Below are 17885 nucleotides of genomic sequence, written 5' to 3'. Positions count from 1 at the left end.
TTAAAAGAGGTGGTGGGGGATTTTTTTGAGGGGAACAAGTTTAAGTTTTAGCATAAAGTCGACATTCTCATGACAGACTGGTGTATGTGCAAGGGAAGCAGCAGACATTGTGGCCGAGAGGAGAAGTGAGGAAGACCGTGGTGAAGAAGACTCCTGCTGGTGGTGGTGGCGATGGTGGTGTTGACGGCCTTACCTAGTGGAGTCAAGACGGGCCATCTCCTTGGTTTTGAGGGCATCATCAGGGGACAGGCGGCAGGTGTAGATGAGGGCGGCGGCGAGGAGGGCCACATGGGCTGCCAGGAGGAGCAAAGCCGGGCCCACCAGGGAGAACACAAAGTAGTTGTCAGTCCGCAGCCAGCAATACTGTTCTGTGCCATAGCTGAAGGGGTCCACCACGGCTGCCACCGCCACCACCAACAGGGGCAGGCCGTAGGCGAGGCTGTAGTGCCACCAGCGTAGCCGCAGTGAGTCGCACTCCACGGCGCGAGCCACGCTGAGGTACACGTGCACTCCTGCCGCAAGAGGAGGTGTTAGTGGTGGTGGTGGGTAAGGTGTGCATGCAACAGTAAATGACTGCTTATTAATAGTAACTGTAGTAACAGTAAAAATAATGATGATGATGATGATGATGATGATGATAATAATAATTATTATTATAATAAAAATAATAATAATGATAATGGTAGGAAGTGGATATAAAAAGACAGACATAAATATTAAGAAGTGAGTTTTCACCTCTATATTAACGTCAGAATATCTCAATAATAATAATAATAAAAATAATAATAATAATTATTATTATTATTATAATAATAATAATAATAATAATAATAATAATAATAATAATAATAATAATTATTATTATTATTATTATCATTATTATTATTATCATTCTTATAAAAATAAATTATGGTATTTAAGTTCATAACTGATTTAACTTTTCATTGTATCAAAATATGCAAGTCATTATTCTCATCACTCCTTGTGGGTATTACTTTGAGCCGGTCTAGTAGCACATCCTTATACAGCTAATGGATAAATCAAACAACTTACAGCTAATAAATCATGACACACAGGTTGGTGTGCATGTGTTTGAAGCGCGGCACATCAGTATCACGCTGGTCTTTCGCCTGCATGAAAGTTGCCTACAGCACACACTCACCCCTGGCCATGAATGTTACTCACCTTCCATGAACATCCAGGCGAAGGCGGCGAGTACGGAGTAGTGGAGGATGCCAGCCACCACGCCGCACAGCACGGGGGCGTCAGTGCGCCACACGCCCACCATGAACACCAGCTCGGCGGCGGTGAGGCAGACACACACGTGACGATGTACGGCCGTGCGGGGTGATGCCAAGCCACGGAACACGGAGAATACGAGCAGGGAGCCAGCCACGCACACCAGGCTCACCACACAGCCCACGTACGCCAGGATGCGCAGCGCCGCCTGAGGATCCTCGCCGACGCCGCCAGCCGCCTCCTCCATCAGCACCGCGAAGCTGGTCAGGTGGTCACACTGGCAGGTGACGTGAGAACGGTTGTAGCCCAGAACACTGCAGCCCTCGTCACTCCAGAACGACGTGGTGTAGTCCCAGAAGGCACACACGGGTCGCGTCACATTCTCCTGCCGCAGCAGAGAGAAGGTCAGGGTGACTGGCTCTGGCAACTGAATGTGCCGGCCGCGGCCTAACGACGCTGACAGTACTCTTGAGTTTACCAGACGCGTGACATTGGAGGAGCGGTGACCGAGGGGCTCTTGGCCTGGTGCCAAAAGATCTTCCAGGTGACGATAAGTGAGGAATACTACACGAGTGGCGCCTCCGTCACTATTTTCCAGTACAGCCTCCGGTGGGAGACTGATACTGTCAGCAAACACCCATTCCAGAGACTGGTCCCGCGAGGAGGGGAATTCCACTGAGGAGCCGTCTGCTGGGACCGACCGTGCCGACACCAGCACATGAGACTGGTACATGGCTTCCTGCGTCCCTGCGAGCAGGGCGTCAGCCAGTAAGAAGGAGGCCTCCTCCAGCGCTACCATCAGCTGAGTGACGGCATGGCGCCTCTCACGAACACCCAAGTCTCCCCAGGGACCAGTCATGCCCGCCTTGAGGAGGGCGGAGCCGGTGGTCAGCGTCGCCTGAAGCATTTCTGTGACAAGCGCCTGTCGCTGTCGTGGGTCCGGGAAGGCGTGGGCGTGCTCGGCCATACTAAGCGCGAGGGTGGAGAGCAGCCGTGCCGTGGTGATAAGGTCACCGCCATAAAGCGCCTTGCTAGCCGTCACTTTGGCCAAGTCGGTGGCAACACCAAGGAGAGATTCACGGGAGTTGGCGCGAGTCTCCAGTGTTGCCAGCCACAAGCTGCGGCACTCACTCAGGTCCACCGTGGCCTCCCAGGTCGCCATCTGACATCGGCGGCGGGCAGAGCCTGTAGCGCCGCCGGGGCACGCCTGCACTGCCACTTCGCCGCCACGGGTCCAGTTCCAAAGCAAGCCGCGTCCGAACGTCGGGGGGCACCAAGGACTGTCATAATCTGAGCCATAGTTAGGAGGAGCCACAGGAGCAGCCTGTTTAGTGGATGAGGTAGTGGCGGGCGAGCTGCTGGGGGTGACAGGGGACGAGGAGGCTGGAGTGACGGAGGCCGGGCCGGGGCTGGGCACTTCACCGTCAGCCACAGTTGTCACATCGTCCGTCTCGGAGCCTTCACCCTCAACCACATGCGGCACCGTGGCAGGCGTGGTGGTTGTGGTGGTCGTGGTGGATGTTGTTGATGTGGTGGTCGTCGTGGTGGTAGAGGTGGTGGTGCTGGGCGGAGGCGTGGTGGGGGCTGTGGTGGTGTGGTTGGTGGTGAGTGTGGGCAAAATCCGTATGGGTGGACGCGTGGCGGTGAACCAGGGCGGCCGGGGTCTGGGTGTGGTGGTGGTGGTAGAAGTGGCTGTGGGAAGGAAGGGGGGAGAGAGCGTTAGCACACACACCTCCCCACCCAGTGAAATACACACACACACACACACACACGCACACACACACTGCAGGTCATTAACGCGGGAACAAAGGGGCGCTTGAGACTATCATGGAAAGGAAAACACGACACCAAAAAGCCGTTTCATGCAAACTAAATTAAACCTTGACTAAGTTTCAACAATAGCTTACCGTGAACATCGCGCCATTACAGTTTGTATTCTGGCATCTCTCACAAGGTATATTTACAACTGTAATTTTTTTCCATTTTACATATTTTTTCTCAAACAATACATAACTGAAAATTTACTTGTAAACTAGACTTGCAAATCACACAAAACTGATTGAATTTAAAACGCGCCTCTTCACTTACAATGAAAAAAAAAAAATGTTATGCTGAAACTATATATTCTTTTAATCTCCACAACACGGCGGAAAAAAAAAAAGCAACATGACTTATCTAAAATGACGGCAGCAAAATTAGGTATTCCATTTTAAGAGGCGGAGCAAATATAATAACACCACTTAAGAAGGCAGCCTGATTAAGTTTGGCAAGCGTGTTCACCCTACATCATCACCAGGCACCGTGATGCGTGTAACTCCTGCCTCCGTGAGATTAAGTTGGGCGAGGCATCTTTGGGAAGAGTCAAGGCAAATTAGATTACGCCCCGGCTCCTCTTGTATTCCGAGAGAGAGAGAGAGAGAGAGAGAGAGAGAGAGAGAGAGAGAGAGAGAGAGAGAGAGAGAGAGAGAGAGAGAGAGAGAGAGAGAGAGCATAGGGGAGAGTGCCAGCCTCCACGGAGCAGGGCCAAATTAACATGCAAATGGTGCCACATCCTACAGTGCCTACTAATTTTACGTTCAGGCGGGCTCGTTCAAATGTGGGTCTTATAACGTTAGTGAACCTCTATCACTGCCTCACTTAACGCAGGTAATTGGGAGAAGGGAGGAGAAGAGCAACGTTGAGAGGACGAGGAAATGGAGAAGGAGGAGGAGAAATATCAGTCTCTCACTGTCTTCATTTTTTTTTATCTACCCTAACCAGTTCGACTTGAATTACTTACTCAAGGCCCCGTAAAGTAATATAATAAAAAAAAAAAAAACAAGATGCCATGTACTTACCTGCATGTTCTTAACTTACATTAGTAAAGGAGGATGTGTGGATAGGAGGAGGAGGAGGAGGAGAATACAAAACAGAGTATTGACATGCACTGGGGTATGGAAGAGTGAGCAACCCCATTAAATCTAATTCTAGGATTAGTACAAACATTACAAGCTCTCATACCACTAGTTTTACCTGCCATGCACCGGTAATGGGCCTCCAAGTACTTGTGTGTACCAGGACAACCGTCGCCAAACCGGGCTGTGTTGGCCTCGATGGAGCAAGACGGCTTTCCTGAGCAGCTTGTGAAGGAGACAGACACATACGACCCTTGAGAATACTATTGCACTACTACCCCAAACACCACCACCAGGTTAGCGCTAGTTGTCTACTGTGCTAATACTAGTAAGGTTAGTATAATGTGTGTAGCGCTGAGTGGAGAAGCGGGACGCACCACACCCACACACAGGGACAGACACGTCAACGCACACATCCTCACACACACACACACACTCACCCACACACACGAACAGAGACCTTCGCCGCAATGGTTCTGTTTTGTCTCTTGTGTGTGCGAGTCTGTGTGTGTGTGTGTCCGTGTGTCAGGCTGGACGAAGGACGCGGGCGACACCTCGACAAGGACGCGGAATTGAAATAGACGCAAAAATACAATAACAATCACAATGCTGCTGCACCCAACCAACCAACTCACTCACACAAGCACACGCACACAGTAAACATTATTTTTCACGGATGTGTTTTCAGGCCACGGAATAATACAGTGTGTTGCTCCTCTCTTGTCGTCGTGGGATAATGTCTGAGTAAATTCTGGCTTGTTTTGCGCGAGGCCTAATTAGGAGCACGTCTGTTAATCCTCAAGCACTTGAAGACACTGCCGCGACCCTGTTGATCGAGTCGGCTCTCTCTCTCTCTCTCTCTCTCTCTCTCTGTTCTTGTTTTCGTTCAGCCACGTTAAAGGGATCGAGGGAGGGTCAGTCGGTACTCACTCTCTCTCTCTCTCTCTCTCTCTCTCTCTCTCTCTCTCTCTCTCTCTCTCTCTCTCTCTCTCCGTTCAGCAGCGTTTGGGTAATATACAAACTCTCTCTCTCTCTCTCTCTCTCTCTCTCTCTCTCTCTCTCTCTCTCTCTCTCTCTCTCTCCCTTTCTTTCTGTTCCCGTTCGTTCAGCACCAGTTAAGAACAATGGATATTCTCTCTCTCTCTCTCTCTCTCTCTCTCTCTGGTATGGATAAGCAGACAGACAGATAGTGCTCGCGTAATTAAACAATCGTAAATTTCCTGCACAGCGCCTCGCTAATACACGGAGAGCTTGAGTCAACAGCGTAGCGAGAGAAGCAGGAGCAGCGGGGGCCCGGGAGAGGAATATACGGAATTACATATTTATATAACTCAACGGTGAACGCACGCACGGCTGGCTGGCTGACTGGCTTGGCTGGCTGGATAATGCTTACGAGAGAGAGAGAGAGAGAGAGAGAGAGAGAGAGAGAGAGAGAGAGAGAGAGAGAGAGAGAGAGAGAGAGAGATGGATCATGCGCATACTCTCGAATCGCTAACTGGTATACGTAGGAAGGGATGGTAATAAAGTACTGTAAGTAAAAAGAAGGATAAAGTTACGTTATTCGTATTTTTTTTCGAGTGGCGATGATGGACATGGAGGAGAAGAAGAAGAAGAAGAAGAAGAAGAAGAAGAAGAAGAAGAATGATAATAGTAAAAGGAGAGAAAAGTAATTCTTGGTTGTTTCTGCTTTTCGAGTGGCGATTTTTTTTACATGAAAAGAATAAGAATAAGAATAAAAAACAAAAATAATGACGAGAATGATGAAAAGAATAACGAGAAAGAAAGATAAAAAGTAATTGATGAGTAGAACAGTATAAACAATACGTACACGGTGATTCCATTTTATCCCCAGTTCACGCCGTCGTACTTCTTCACGGGAATCATCGAACATCGCATTACTATTAATGTTTAAGTAGATCTCCCGAGTGACATTATAAAGTATGGATAGGACTGTCCTTTTTGATCTATTTAATGGTTCATCCTTTGTCTTGCATTATTAACACGCAATAGCACCCGAGAGAGAGAGAGAGAGAGAGAGAGAGAGAGAGAGAGAGAGAGAGAGAGAGAGAGAGAGAGAGAGAGAGAGAGAGAGAGAGGGGGGTCTATTATTTATTCCCTCATAACCTTTCATTTGATCACTGTTTGTCTATTGATTCTCGCATTAAAACTCCATTAACGACCTGCAGCGTCCATTGTTCCCGTCAGTTGTCGTCACATTCCCACGCCCTGACGACTCGACACGCGCCCCGGATGCGCCACGGGACTCGAACCGTAATGAAGTGAACAACAGGAAAAAATAAAATGAAAAATGGAAAAATAAATAATTGAATAGAAAAAAAAAACAGGTACATAAATAAAATAAACAACTAAATAAAAAAGTGAAGTAAATAAATAAATAAATAAATGAATATATAAAAACGAAAATAAAGGAAATAAAGAGAAGGAAACGTCTGTAATATGACGTATGCAAACCATTATCATATTTTCCTTCCTTCCTTCTTCTCCTCATTATCATTATTATCATTATTATTATCACCTCTATGTTGTTGTGCTTTGTTCTGATTTACGTTAACATCATGATTTCTATTTATTTATATTTGCTTCCCAGTTTTTTTTTTTTTTCTAACGCCATGTTCGCAAGCGACAACTGAACGATAAAACTATTAATTAAATATTTTTTTTTCCAATGGTTTTTCCTGTTTTTTTTCTCTGTTGTGTATGGTGAAATATTTGCACGCAGTCCTGTGCAAACTTTTTTTTTTTTTTGTATAATCGGAATTCAGTAAACACGAACTGTGCCAAAAACAACTTGAATGATAATAATAATAATAATAATAATAATAATAATAATAATAATAATAATAATAATAATAACAATAATAAAAGACTTCCGTATCGTTACTGCTCAAAGGAAACGAAAAAAAAAATATATAGAAACAAACACAAAATAAAAAAAAAAGAAGGAAGAAAAAAAAAAAAAAAAAAAATAGAAAAAAAAAAAAACACGGAATCCGGATGGAGACAAACGACCGACGCTATGAGTATGGTGGAGGAGGAGGAGGAGGAGGAGGAGGAGGAGGAGGAGGAGGAGGAGAAGGAGGAGGAGGAAGGAGGAGGAGAAGGAGGAGGAGGAAGAGGAGGAGGAGGAGGAGGAGGCGGAGACATTTAGTCAGTCAGTACAAGTGGGCAAAGACTGTAAGATTGTGCTTTCATACGATACGCGATCTATTACTGAGAACAAAAAGGAGGGGGAGGAGGAAGAGGAGGAGGAGGAGGAGGAGGAGGAGGAGGAGGAGGAGGGAGGAGATGGACGCTGTGGTTAGATAAGAGGCTGTGATTAGCGTGTTAGTGTTAGTGCGTTAGTGATCACTGGCCGGGTTAGTGATGCATTCCTTGAGACAGACGGTGGTTAGTTAGCAGACGGGCAGCGGGCGGGGCTTCGTGGTTACCTAGGCCGCAGATGTAGTGGACTTCGATGTATTTGTGTGTGCCGGGGCAGGGGTCACCGAAGAGGTCACTGTTTACGTCCATGGAACAGCTGTCCTGCCCGCTACACCTGTGATAAGGGCACCTCTCTACCTTAGTGTGTGTGTGTGTGTGTGTACCTGGGTTGTATTTTCACTACCTTTTATTATCTTCCTACATTTAGTACCTTTTCCCTATTTTTTTTACTTTATTCATTATTCTATTCTGGATTTTAACTTGACAACCTTTAGCTTTCCTCATTATTCCTCATTATTATTTCCTCATTATTGTATTCTCTGTGTCTTGGTGAGTCTTGTAGCTTCATTACTTCTACTATTTTCATTACTTTATCCATTGTGTCTACTTTAGTGTGTGTCTATTTGGCCTTTTACCTTCACCAGTTTTTACCTTCTTCCTTACCTTATTCTCTGTGTCTATCTTAATGTGTGTTTACTTAGTCTTTACCTTCATTACATTTTTACCTTCTTCTTTATTCCATTTTCTGTGTCTAGCTATGTCATTCAACCTCAGTACATGACGTTAATGTATAAGGAATCCACTTGTGAGGAATAGGGTTGAGCAGTGTAAAATCCTACAAAATAAACATCCTAAAACTCTTAAAACTAGATAATCCTACAAATACATAAACATACATAAACTCTTAAAAATATGCAATCCTACAAGTAAACATTCTGAAATAGAAACATGACGTGACGTGGTACTAAAATGTGTGTAATTATAAATGTATGCTACTTATGCTTAGAAACTTAATCATGTAGTAATAACATTGATAATAATGATAATAATGATGATGATGATGATGATGATAATAATAATAATAATGCTAACAATGATAATAATAATAATAATACCCAGCCTACATATATTAGAAAAGCAAACTCTCTCTCTCTCTCTGTCTCTCTCTCTCACACACACACACACACACACACACACACACACACACCAGTCTAAAAAACTGAAGTGCAACTCTATTAAAAAAATCCAAAAATTAAATAAAAACAAAAATTGCACGCGCACACAGCTCACAAATAAAATATTGCAGTACACACACACACACACACACACACACACACACACACACACACACACACACACACACACACACACACACAGACACACACACACGCAAACAGCTCAATCAACTAATGGCCAATTACAATGACAAGAACGAACGGCTGGCAAACAAGCGACTGTTCATAAAGCACACACACACACACACACACACACACACACACACACACCTATACGTATGTGCCAAATTACGCAAATGGAGCAGCTTTTCCATCATCATTCACGTTTAGTGCGGGGATATTACCATACTTTTTATAATCTCCTCGTCATGCCTCTCTCTCTCTCTCTCTCTCTCTCTCTCTCTCTCTCTCTCTCTCTCTCTCTCTCTCTCTCTTTTTTTTTCCCTCACCATGTAAGTCTTTCGTCCCGGAGCAAGAGGGAAAATTAATAACCACGTTACTCGATGGTTTGGGGGGTGGGGGGGAATATGAGTAAATAGAGGTGATCAGTAAACTACGTCGTATAAGACATAGCTAAGGGAAGAAATAAATGACCGAATAAATAACGAAATAAATAAATCCATAAACAAATAATCATGTACTGTATTAATCGTTTTTTTTATAGCATTATACACATCACGAAACATTAAAAAAATACTAAAGATACCGAATAACATGAAATTAACCCAATAAAACAAGAAAAATAAACGAAATAATACAAATAACAGTGGAAGTGTACACACCAACACAGTACACGTGAAAAAAAGGAAAAAAAAAAACAAAAAAACAATAAACTACAAATAACAAGTAGATGGAGGAAAAAAATAAAAATATGGAGGGATTTATATGATCAGCGTATTATAATGACCACACGGGAGGCTTATACGCTGAAATACGCTTGTGGGTACAGTGTGCGTATGGTGATATGGTATGGCGGTCCCCTGGGTGGTGAGAGGAAAGAGGACGAGGCTTTAAGTGGGACGTGAGGGCTTGGGAGGACGGGAGGGGGGGGGGAAGAGGGGCCTGAGAGGGATATCTACTGTTACCTACTTAAACAGGAGAGGGGGAGAGGGAGGAGGTGGCTATTGTTAGCGTTCGAGTGTGAATGGAGCGCCACGTATCTTTTTCTCTCTTTTTTATTCTTTTCTATTTCTGCTTGGGTTTATGCGTAATATTTTGTGTTCATTACTGGTGGTGGTGGTGGTGGTGGTGGTCTGGATGCTGGCTGGTTGGTTCTTGTTTTTTGTTCATGGTGAAGTTTATGTTTGTGAGGTATTGATGTGTCGTTATAATTCTCTACGTGATCTTGGTCTGTACTGAATTCTTCTATGGTGTGCGTGTGTGTGTGTGTGTGTATGTGTGTGTGTGTGTTGTCTATGAATATGATTTGTTTTTAATGACCTCTTACATTTTTTTCTGTTATTGTTCATCAAAGAGATTCGTTATTTTTATTCAATTTATTTTTTCCCTTTATTTAAGTTTTACGCAAGCTTTCTGCTACTGACTATCACTCCTCATAGGACATTACGTAGTGAAGACTTTTATTAATCAGTTATAACCATACACTCATTCTTTTATTGATTTATTTTTTTGCTTTATTTCATCTCTTTCGTTGTATCTTTCAAGTCGCTAAGACACATTCCTTCTGATTTCCCTTCTTATTTCATCTCTCGTAACCCCCAAACTCCCACATCCCTCACATCCTACACGTATCTCGCCTATCTGTTTTCATCCGCAACATAAACACACTAGGGCACGGTGCGGCAGTTACTCTTATTTGCTCACAGGTCCGTTTCTTCCACACGCAGCCTGTTTATTGCCATTTTGTCACACACGCCTCCCTCTTTTACTGCTGGTTCCCCCTGCGTGTGTTCCTGGCGGTCTCCTCTTTAATACCACATGTACTGCACCACACACCATTCCTTTCTTCCTCTCCTCCTTTAGTCAACTCATGTAACACGAGACCCGTTTTTCTTTTATCATCCACGAGGGACTATTTGTTTTCTTCCCTTTATTTATCTCTTTCCCTCATCCGTAATCTTGTGTATGAGCCACGGCGTCCTCATCCCCTCTTCTCTTCTCCCTCTTCCTCTTTCACACGTATATCTTTCATTTCCTTCATCGGGGTAACAATTTTACATCCGCTGCAATACCTCGTTTTCCTCCATTCCAATTACGAGAAATGGCCCTCTTACTCTTACTAACACTACTACTTGTGCCGCTCCTCCTCTTACCCCCACCTCTTCCTCCTCATCCTCCTCCTGCTGCTGGTACTTCTCTTCCTGTTAGCACTCGTATCCCTACAGTTGCTACTCCTCTTTCTCCTTCTCTGCACCCCATTCGGAACTGACACATGGATCCTCCTCACTCACTACTCCCTCCTAACGACGCACAGACACACACACACACACACACACACACACACACACACACACACACACACACACATATACTACAGGACTCTAGCGACACGCACGCCACTGCCAAATCAAGCCCACGCATCCCAGTAAGCAGTCCCCATTCCCCCGCCTCTCTCCCTCACTACCTGGATGGTTATCACAGGTGAGGCTTCGATGGCTCACCTGAGTGACTGCAGGAGCGGCAATCAGCACCTGCCACGCACACGCTTAGCCCCAAGATTTCAATAAACGGAATCTACCCAGGCAGCCACAAGAGGTGGTAGGTTGGGTGGTAGTAGTAGTAGTAGTAGTAGTAGTAGTAGTAGTAGTAGTAGTAGTAGTAGTAGGAGTAAAAGTTTGGTGTTCCACTGGGGATAGCGTGCGTAAGGATTACTAGAAGGAGGGGGAGGGGGAGGAGAAGGAGGAGAAGGAGGAGCAGGAGCAGGAGCAGGAGGAGGAGGAGGAGGAGGAGGAGAGGAAGAGGCAACATCCTGGGTTATGGACATGGCGATTCTTGGTTTACTTCTAGTTTTTATGACTGAGGAGGCTTAAAAGGAGGAGGAGGAGGAGGAGGAGGAGGAGGAGGGGTGGAAGAGGAAAAGAATACCTAAAAAGATAGACATAGAGAAAACGAATATTAGACTCAGGAAAATGAAGAAAAAAAAAAGAGATAAGGGAGAAGAAGAGTAAAAAGAAGAAGAGGAGAAGGAGGAGGAGGAGGGAACTAGCAGTATCTTCTAAGCGGCTGAGAGAGAGGTATGTATGGGGGGGGCGCCGTTCCCCGCGGGGTCGTGTGTCTTCATAAAGGTTCCTTGGCCCTCACAACAGCCTACCTGCTTCCCCTCCAACACGCTTCCCATGAAGGACCCTCCCCCCACCCATCACCCCCCCATCACAAATCCCCCCTTCCCTTACCTTAACTTCTCCTTTCCCCTTCCGCCATCCTAACTTCCGTCCCTTACTTTCCCTAACTCCTCTTCCTTTTCACCTCTCACTCTTATGTCACCACTCCCCCTTCTCCCTTTTTCTCCTATTTTACTCTCTTCACCTCTCTCTCTCTCTCTCTCCCTTTCCTTAATTCTCCTTCTCTTCTCTACCAGTTTCGTTTACTTCCCACTTCCACCATTTTTTGCTCTCTCCCTTCTTCCTCTTCCCTTTTTCTTCTTTCGTCTCTTTCCTTAACTCCCCTTCTCTTCCTTGCTTGTCTTTTCTATCTCTAACTTCTTCCGTTTCTTTTGCTTTCTTCCTTCTCCCTTTCTCCCCCTATCATCTCTTTTTCTCCATTGCTTCCTTCTCTCTTCTCTCTCTTTCTGTGGCTTCCTTCCTTTTTTTTTTTTCCTTCTATAACTTGTATTTCCCTCTTCTCGTTTTCTTTCTCTTTACTGAAGTCCGTTTTCTTTCTTTAACAACTTTATACCAGTCGTAATATTTTCTGTGGCGATGCTTTTATTTTCACTGATGTGCCTTATTCCTCGCTCCATACATATGAAAATTCTTCCTCTTCCTCCCGAGCTAGGAAATAAAGCAAAACACACGAAACTTTTGCCAATATTTTCCTCCCTCCATTATCATATCTGGTTTCGTTTAAGAGAGAGAGAGAGAGAGAGAGAGAGAGAGAGAGAGAGAGAGAGAGAGAGAGAGAGAGAGAGAGAGAGAGAGAGAGAGAGAGAGAGAGAGAGTTACCTGTCGTAAAAGCAAAACAAACTCAAAATAAGATTTTTTAAAACAACAACAACAAAAAAAAAACAGTTACTAAGTAAATTCTTCACTGCACAAAAGCTATTCATTATTTTTAACATTAAGAAGAAAAAAAGGCTTTAATTTAGGTGGAGAGGAGGAGGAAGAGGAGGAGGAGGAGGAGGAGGAGGAGGAGGAGGAGGAGGAGGAGGAGGAGGAGGAGGAGGAGGAGGAAGGGAGTTGGATCTTCTTTGGGTCTCCTGTGGGCTATTTCGTACACCATCTCCATTCAAGGGGGAGGTTAGGAAGATGGGAGGGGGGTGGGGGGGAGGGGGGGTTGATTAGGGGGGAGGAGAAGAGGATGGGGACTTTCTTCTATTTAATTCACCTAACGTTACCCAGGAGACTTTGCTACCTTCCCTAACTCTTACCATTGCCCCTCATCTCGTGTGTTTTTCCCCTTCTTTTTTTCATTGTTGTTATTTATTGACTTGTCTAATTTTGTCTTTGCTTTAATTTGTTTCTTTTCGGTATTGATCTCCTGTTTGTTTGTCTTTTTTTTGATGATGGTGATGGATGTTCTGTTCTTTGCTGCTCTTTTTTTTTTTATTCATTGATGTGTGATAATTGATTTTTTTTTCTTTCTATTCGCATTCCAGTTCAGTTTCAATCACAGTTCTTTAATTCAACTTTAACACTTTCTAGCTGTATACGTAACTCACTATTTTGTCGATGATGAATAAGCTTTCATAACCACACACACACACACACACACACACACACACACACACACACACACACACACACACACACACACACACACACACACACACACACACACATACACACACTTTCCCAAACTAAATTAAACCAAATATTAATACCCAATCAATACAAGTCTTCTCTAACTAACGCCGCCGCCTGACACTAACCTGTCTTCCCGCTTTCATTAATCTCTCCCTCCCTTCACCCTCCCACGATCCTGTACTACCCCTCTCTCTCTCTCCCACGACCTTCTACTACCCTTCTACTACCCTTCTACTACCCTTCCCTCCTGAGCTCCCCTACCTGTCGGCCAGCACGCGGCGGGTCCTCGGGCTTTGGCAGTTGACCGACCACTCTGTATTGCCGTGCGCGTTGCAGATCGTGATGGAGAAGCGGCCGTAGTTGGCGCGGATCACGTCAATCACGTTGCCCGGGTTGCAGATGATGTTGAGTAGCGTTCCCTCGCAGGCATAGGCGGTGCGGTAGCTTTGACCTGAAGGAGGGAGAGAGAGAGAGAGAGAGGAGGGGTTAGTGCACTGGATACAAAATAACGGTAATGGTAAAATGAATACTACGGCTGTTACTGCTACTACTACTACTGCTACTACTACTACTACTACTACTACTACTACTACTAATACTAATAATAATAATAATAATGACAAAAAATAGATAGATCTGAATAAAAGAGTGAAGAAAATTGCTATCTCACTATGTATCTGAAAAAAAGAGAACTATACAGATACTATAATAATAATAATAATAATAATAATAATAATAATAATAATAATAATAATAATAATAATAACAACAACAACAACAACAACGTCAATAACACAACACTGACGTCACGATCCATACGAAAAAACATCTTCAGTGACGTCCAGAGAGAGAGAGAGAGAGAGAGAGAGAGAGAGAGAGAGAGAGAGAGAGAGAGAGAGAGAGAGAGAGAGAGAGATTGTAGGGTTTAAAATGAAAACAGACGAGATAGGGGTGTCGCTGGGCAGTGTGCGGAGGAAAACTAAGTTGAGGATTGCTACACAGGAAACCAGATAGGGAGGAGGAGGAGGAGAGGAGGGAAAAAAGAAAGAGAGAGAGACAGAGAGCGAGGGCAAGGAACTATGGAGGAGAGGAGAAAGGAAACGCGGAAGGATGAATGGATAAACGAGACAAGGGAAAGAAGATACAAAGCAAATAAGGAAATAGGATAGCTACTGATAGGACACGAAGGGAGAGAGAGAAAGAAAGGGGAGAAGAGGAAGAAGCAAAACAACATAGCATAATAAATATATAAAAAAAAAGTTTAAAAAGAACATTAAAAAAAAATAAAAATCATTTAATATACCAAGAGAAAGTAAAGAGTACAGTGATATAGGAAATAAAGAGAAATATACAAGGATAAAGAAAGAAGGTACAGAACATTTAAGAAAGTGAAGGATGAATGAAGGACCCAAAGTGAAACCGACAAGAAAGAAGGGAGCGAGAGTGGCAAGGGAGGAAGAGATAGTGGAGAGATAAAGGGAGGAAGTGAGGGAAAGGATGGATGAAAAGAACGAAACAACGCAGAAGAGAAGGGAGAGAAACAGGGAAAGAAAAAGGAACATGAGAGGGGAAAGAGTTAAGGGAAGGAGGGAAAGAAGGAAGTAAAGGAAGGAGGGAAGAAGGAAGAGAGGAGGAACAGGAGAGAGGAGAGAGTTAAGGAAGGAGGGAGAGAAGGAAGTGATGGAAGGAAAGAAGGAAAAGAGGGACACGAAAGAGGAGAGAGAGTTAAGGAGAGGAGGGAGGGAAGTGATGGATGGAGGGCTGGTGGGTCTCTATAACTCAGGCCTCCACGCTGCCCATCACGGAGGGACAAACGAGGCTGGCGTGGCGGCGAGCAGGAGCCTTGCCAGCCCCTCAGTGGCCGCCTCAGCATCCAACACCCAACATTCTACCCACTAGGGCCTTTACAACAAGCTCCTCAATACAGGGTTTCTTTAAACGTCAGGAATTTGCAAGATGGGGAATGGTAACCTGAAACACATCAATCTCCAGGTACAGAAATGAACTGCAATGGAAGAAATACAATGATAAACAACAAAAATGCAAAAAAAAAAAGGGAATTCCGCCTAATATTAGCATGGAAATTCGTGGACACAAAAAAAAAATGTTAAGAATCCAAACGCATCAATCGCCAGTTAAGTACGCAAATATAAACGAGTCAAGGGAAAAATCAATGGAAAACGATAAAATATTTAAGCATCAAAAAATAAAGTTAAACTTAAAGAAAAGAAAACAAAAACAATACAAAAATAAAACAGAGCTAAAGAAAAAAGGAAACGAGAGAGAGAGAGAGAGAGAGAGAGAGAGAGAGAGAGAGAGAGAGAGAGAGAGAGAGAGAGAGAGAGAGAGAGAGAGAGAGAGAGAGAGAGAGAGAGAGAGAGAGAGAGAGAGAGAGAGAGAGAGAGAGGAAACAAAAAAAACAACTAAAAATAAACAAACCAATCAATCAGTGAAAATAAACTCAAAACACGGCACAGCACACCTACGTAGTCCCTCCACCAGTCTCCTGCCACGCCCATCCCTTCTCCCCCCCCAAAAAAAAAAAAAAAGAGCACCCGGCCTGTGAAGTGAAGGAGCAAAAAGAGTCCAGGAATACTTCGGATAAAAGGAAGACTCCCACACTTGGTTGACAAACGGGGGGCGTCCTTGGGTTCCCGCGCGGCCCCTGGTGTGGAGTGAAGCGGATGACCTGGAGTGACCCACCATCGCGAAGTCAAAGGAGGAGGAGGAGGAGGAGGAGGAGGAGGAGGAGGAGGAGGAGGAGGACTCTCATGGGGCAAGTACGAGAATGAAGGATATTTTTGGACCGAGAGAGAGAGAGAGAGAGAGAGAGAGAGAGAGAGAGAGAGAGAGAGAGAGAGAGAGAGAGAGAGAGAGAGAGAATATATATATAATGTATGTCCGACAGAAAACAAAAAAAAGCTGAGTAAATTAATGAAGGAAATTAATCTATGACAGAAAACGCATTGCAGGGGAGACTCGGTCAGTATATCAACAATAAGCACAATTATAACTGCGGTGCAATTATATATAAAAAAAAAAAAAAAAAAAAAACGTGAAGTACCACCGATGGAAAAAATACAGAAAAATACACAGGAAGAAAAAATAATGTTAAATAGAAAGGAAGACAAAAAATATATAAAGAAAAAGAATACACAGAAGAAAATAAGTAATGCTAAGAAGGAAGGAAGACAGAGAGAGAAAAAAAAACGTAAATAACAAAGGAAAATAAAAAAGGAAAGAAATGCATCAGCCCGGAACAAGAATAGTTAGTGATGGAATAAATTAATGATAAATTACGGAATGAGAGAGAAAGAAAGAGAGGGAAAAAAGACACTGAATAAATAGGGAGGGGGAGAGGATGAGGGGGAGGAAGATGGAACCAAGGTGGAATGGGATGAGATGAATGTTACAAGGAGGAGGAGGAGGAGGAGGAGGAGGTGCAGAGGATCCAAGAGAAATGAAGGCATGTGGTATAGGAGGTGGAGGTGGAGGTGGAGGAGGAGGTGGAGACGGAAGCGACGATGTAGGCATTGAAGGAGGAGGTGGAGTAGGTCGGGGAGGTCAGAAAGCAGAAGCAAGTGGTTGAAGAGGAGAAGGAGGAGGAGGAGGAGGAGGAGGAGGATACCGTCGACATGGGCACTGAGAGGAGAAGGACCAGTGGAAGTCAAAGGAATACAAGACTGAGGGCGGCAAGCGAGGCGAACCAAGTCAATCTCAACAATCCGCTAGAGAACCGATTCCGCGCCGCGACAACCACCACCAGCACCAGCACCACCACTACCACCACCACCAGGACCAGCACCGCCGCGCTTCACCGGGAGGAGCAGGAGAAGCAGGAGGAGCAATGATCGACTCAGCGGGAAGACGAAAACGAATTAGGCTTCTTTGTGACCCTAGTTTTTGAGAGGATCACGTCTTTGGCCCAGCGGGAATATGCAATAGGATTTCCTGTTGCCAATATTCCGCTTATCCTTCAAGGTCGGATGGATAAAAACACACGCAGGATTGAACGGACGAAGAGTGAAAGGAGAAAGAGGAGGAGGAGGAGGAGAAGGAGGAAGGAGAATAAAGGATGGAGGAGGAAGAGGAGGATTGATAGGGACGGACAGGAGGGAAGAGAGAGATGGAGGACAAGGGGTAGTAGTGGAGGTGATGGTGGTGGTGGTGGTGGTGGTGGTGGTGGTGGTGGTTTTCGTGCGAAGCGAATGAAGGTGATTATAAAATTAGAGGCACGTGCATTACATTGCGGAACAGTGAGAGAGAGAGAGAGAGAGAGAGAGAGAGAGAGAGAGAGAGAGAGAGAGAGAGAGAGAGAGAGAGAGAGAGAGAGAGAGAGAGAGAGAGAGATATTGTGGCACTTACAAAGCACG

At 44.7% G+C, this 17885-nt stretch overlaps 1 protein-coding gene across 1 annotated transcript in view; it reads right to left on the bottom strand.

Annotated features, from left to right (window-relative positions):
• The window catches only part of LOC135104637 (latrophilin Cirl-like), a 70410-nt gene that overhangs the window by 10286 nt on the left and 42239 nt on the right, over positions 1-17885 (bottom strand). Inside the window, exons 4-7 of the mRNA XM_064012169.1 lie at positions 13774-13963; positions 4252-4358; positions 1186-2931; positions 194-512 (exon numbers count right to left, since the gene is read on the bottom strand). Coding sequence (XP_063868239.1) covers positions 194-512; positions 1186-2931; positions 4252-4358; positions 13774-13963 — 2362 coding nt within the window. The remainder of the gene's footprint in view (positions 1-193; positions 513-1185; positions 2932-4251; positions 4359-13773; positions 13964-17885) is intronic.

The sequence above is a fragment of the Scylla paramamosain genome, chromosome 11 (genome assembly GCF_035594125.1).
Source record: "Scylla paramamosain isolate STU-SP2022 chromosome 11, ASM3559412v1, whole genome shotgun sequence".
Lineage (NCBI taxonomy): Eukaryota > Metazoa > Arthropoda > Malacostraca > Decapoda > Portunidae > Scylla > Scylla paramamosain.
Note: the sequence above shows the minus strand (reverse complement) of the source record. Positions and strands in the feature narration are given on the sequence as shown.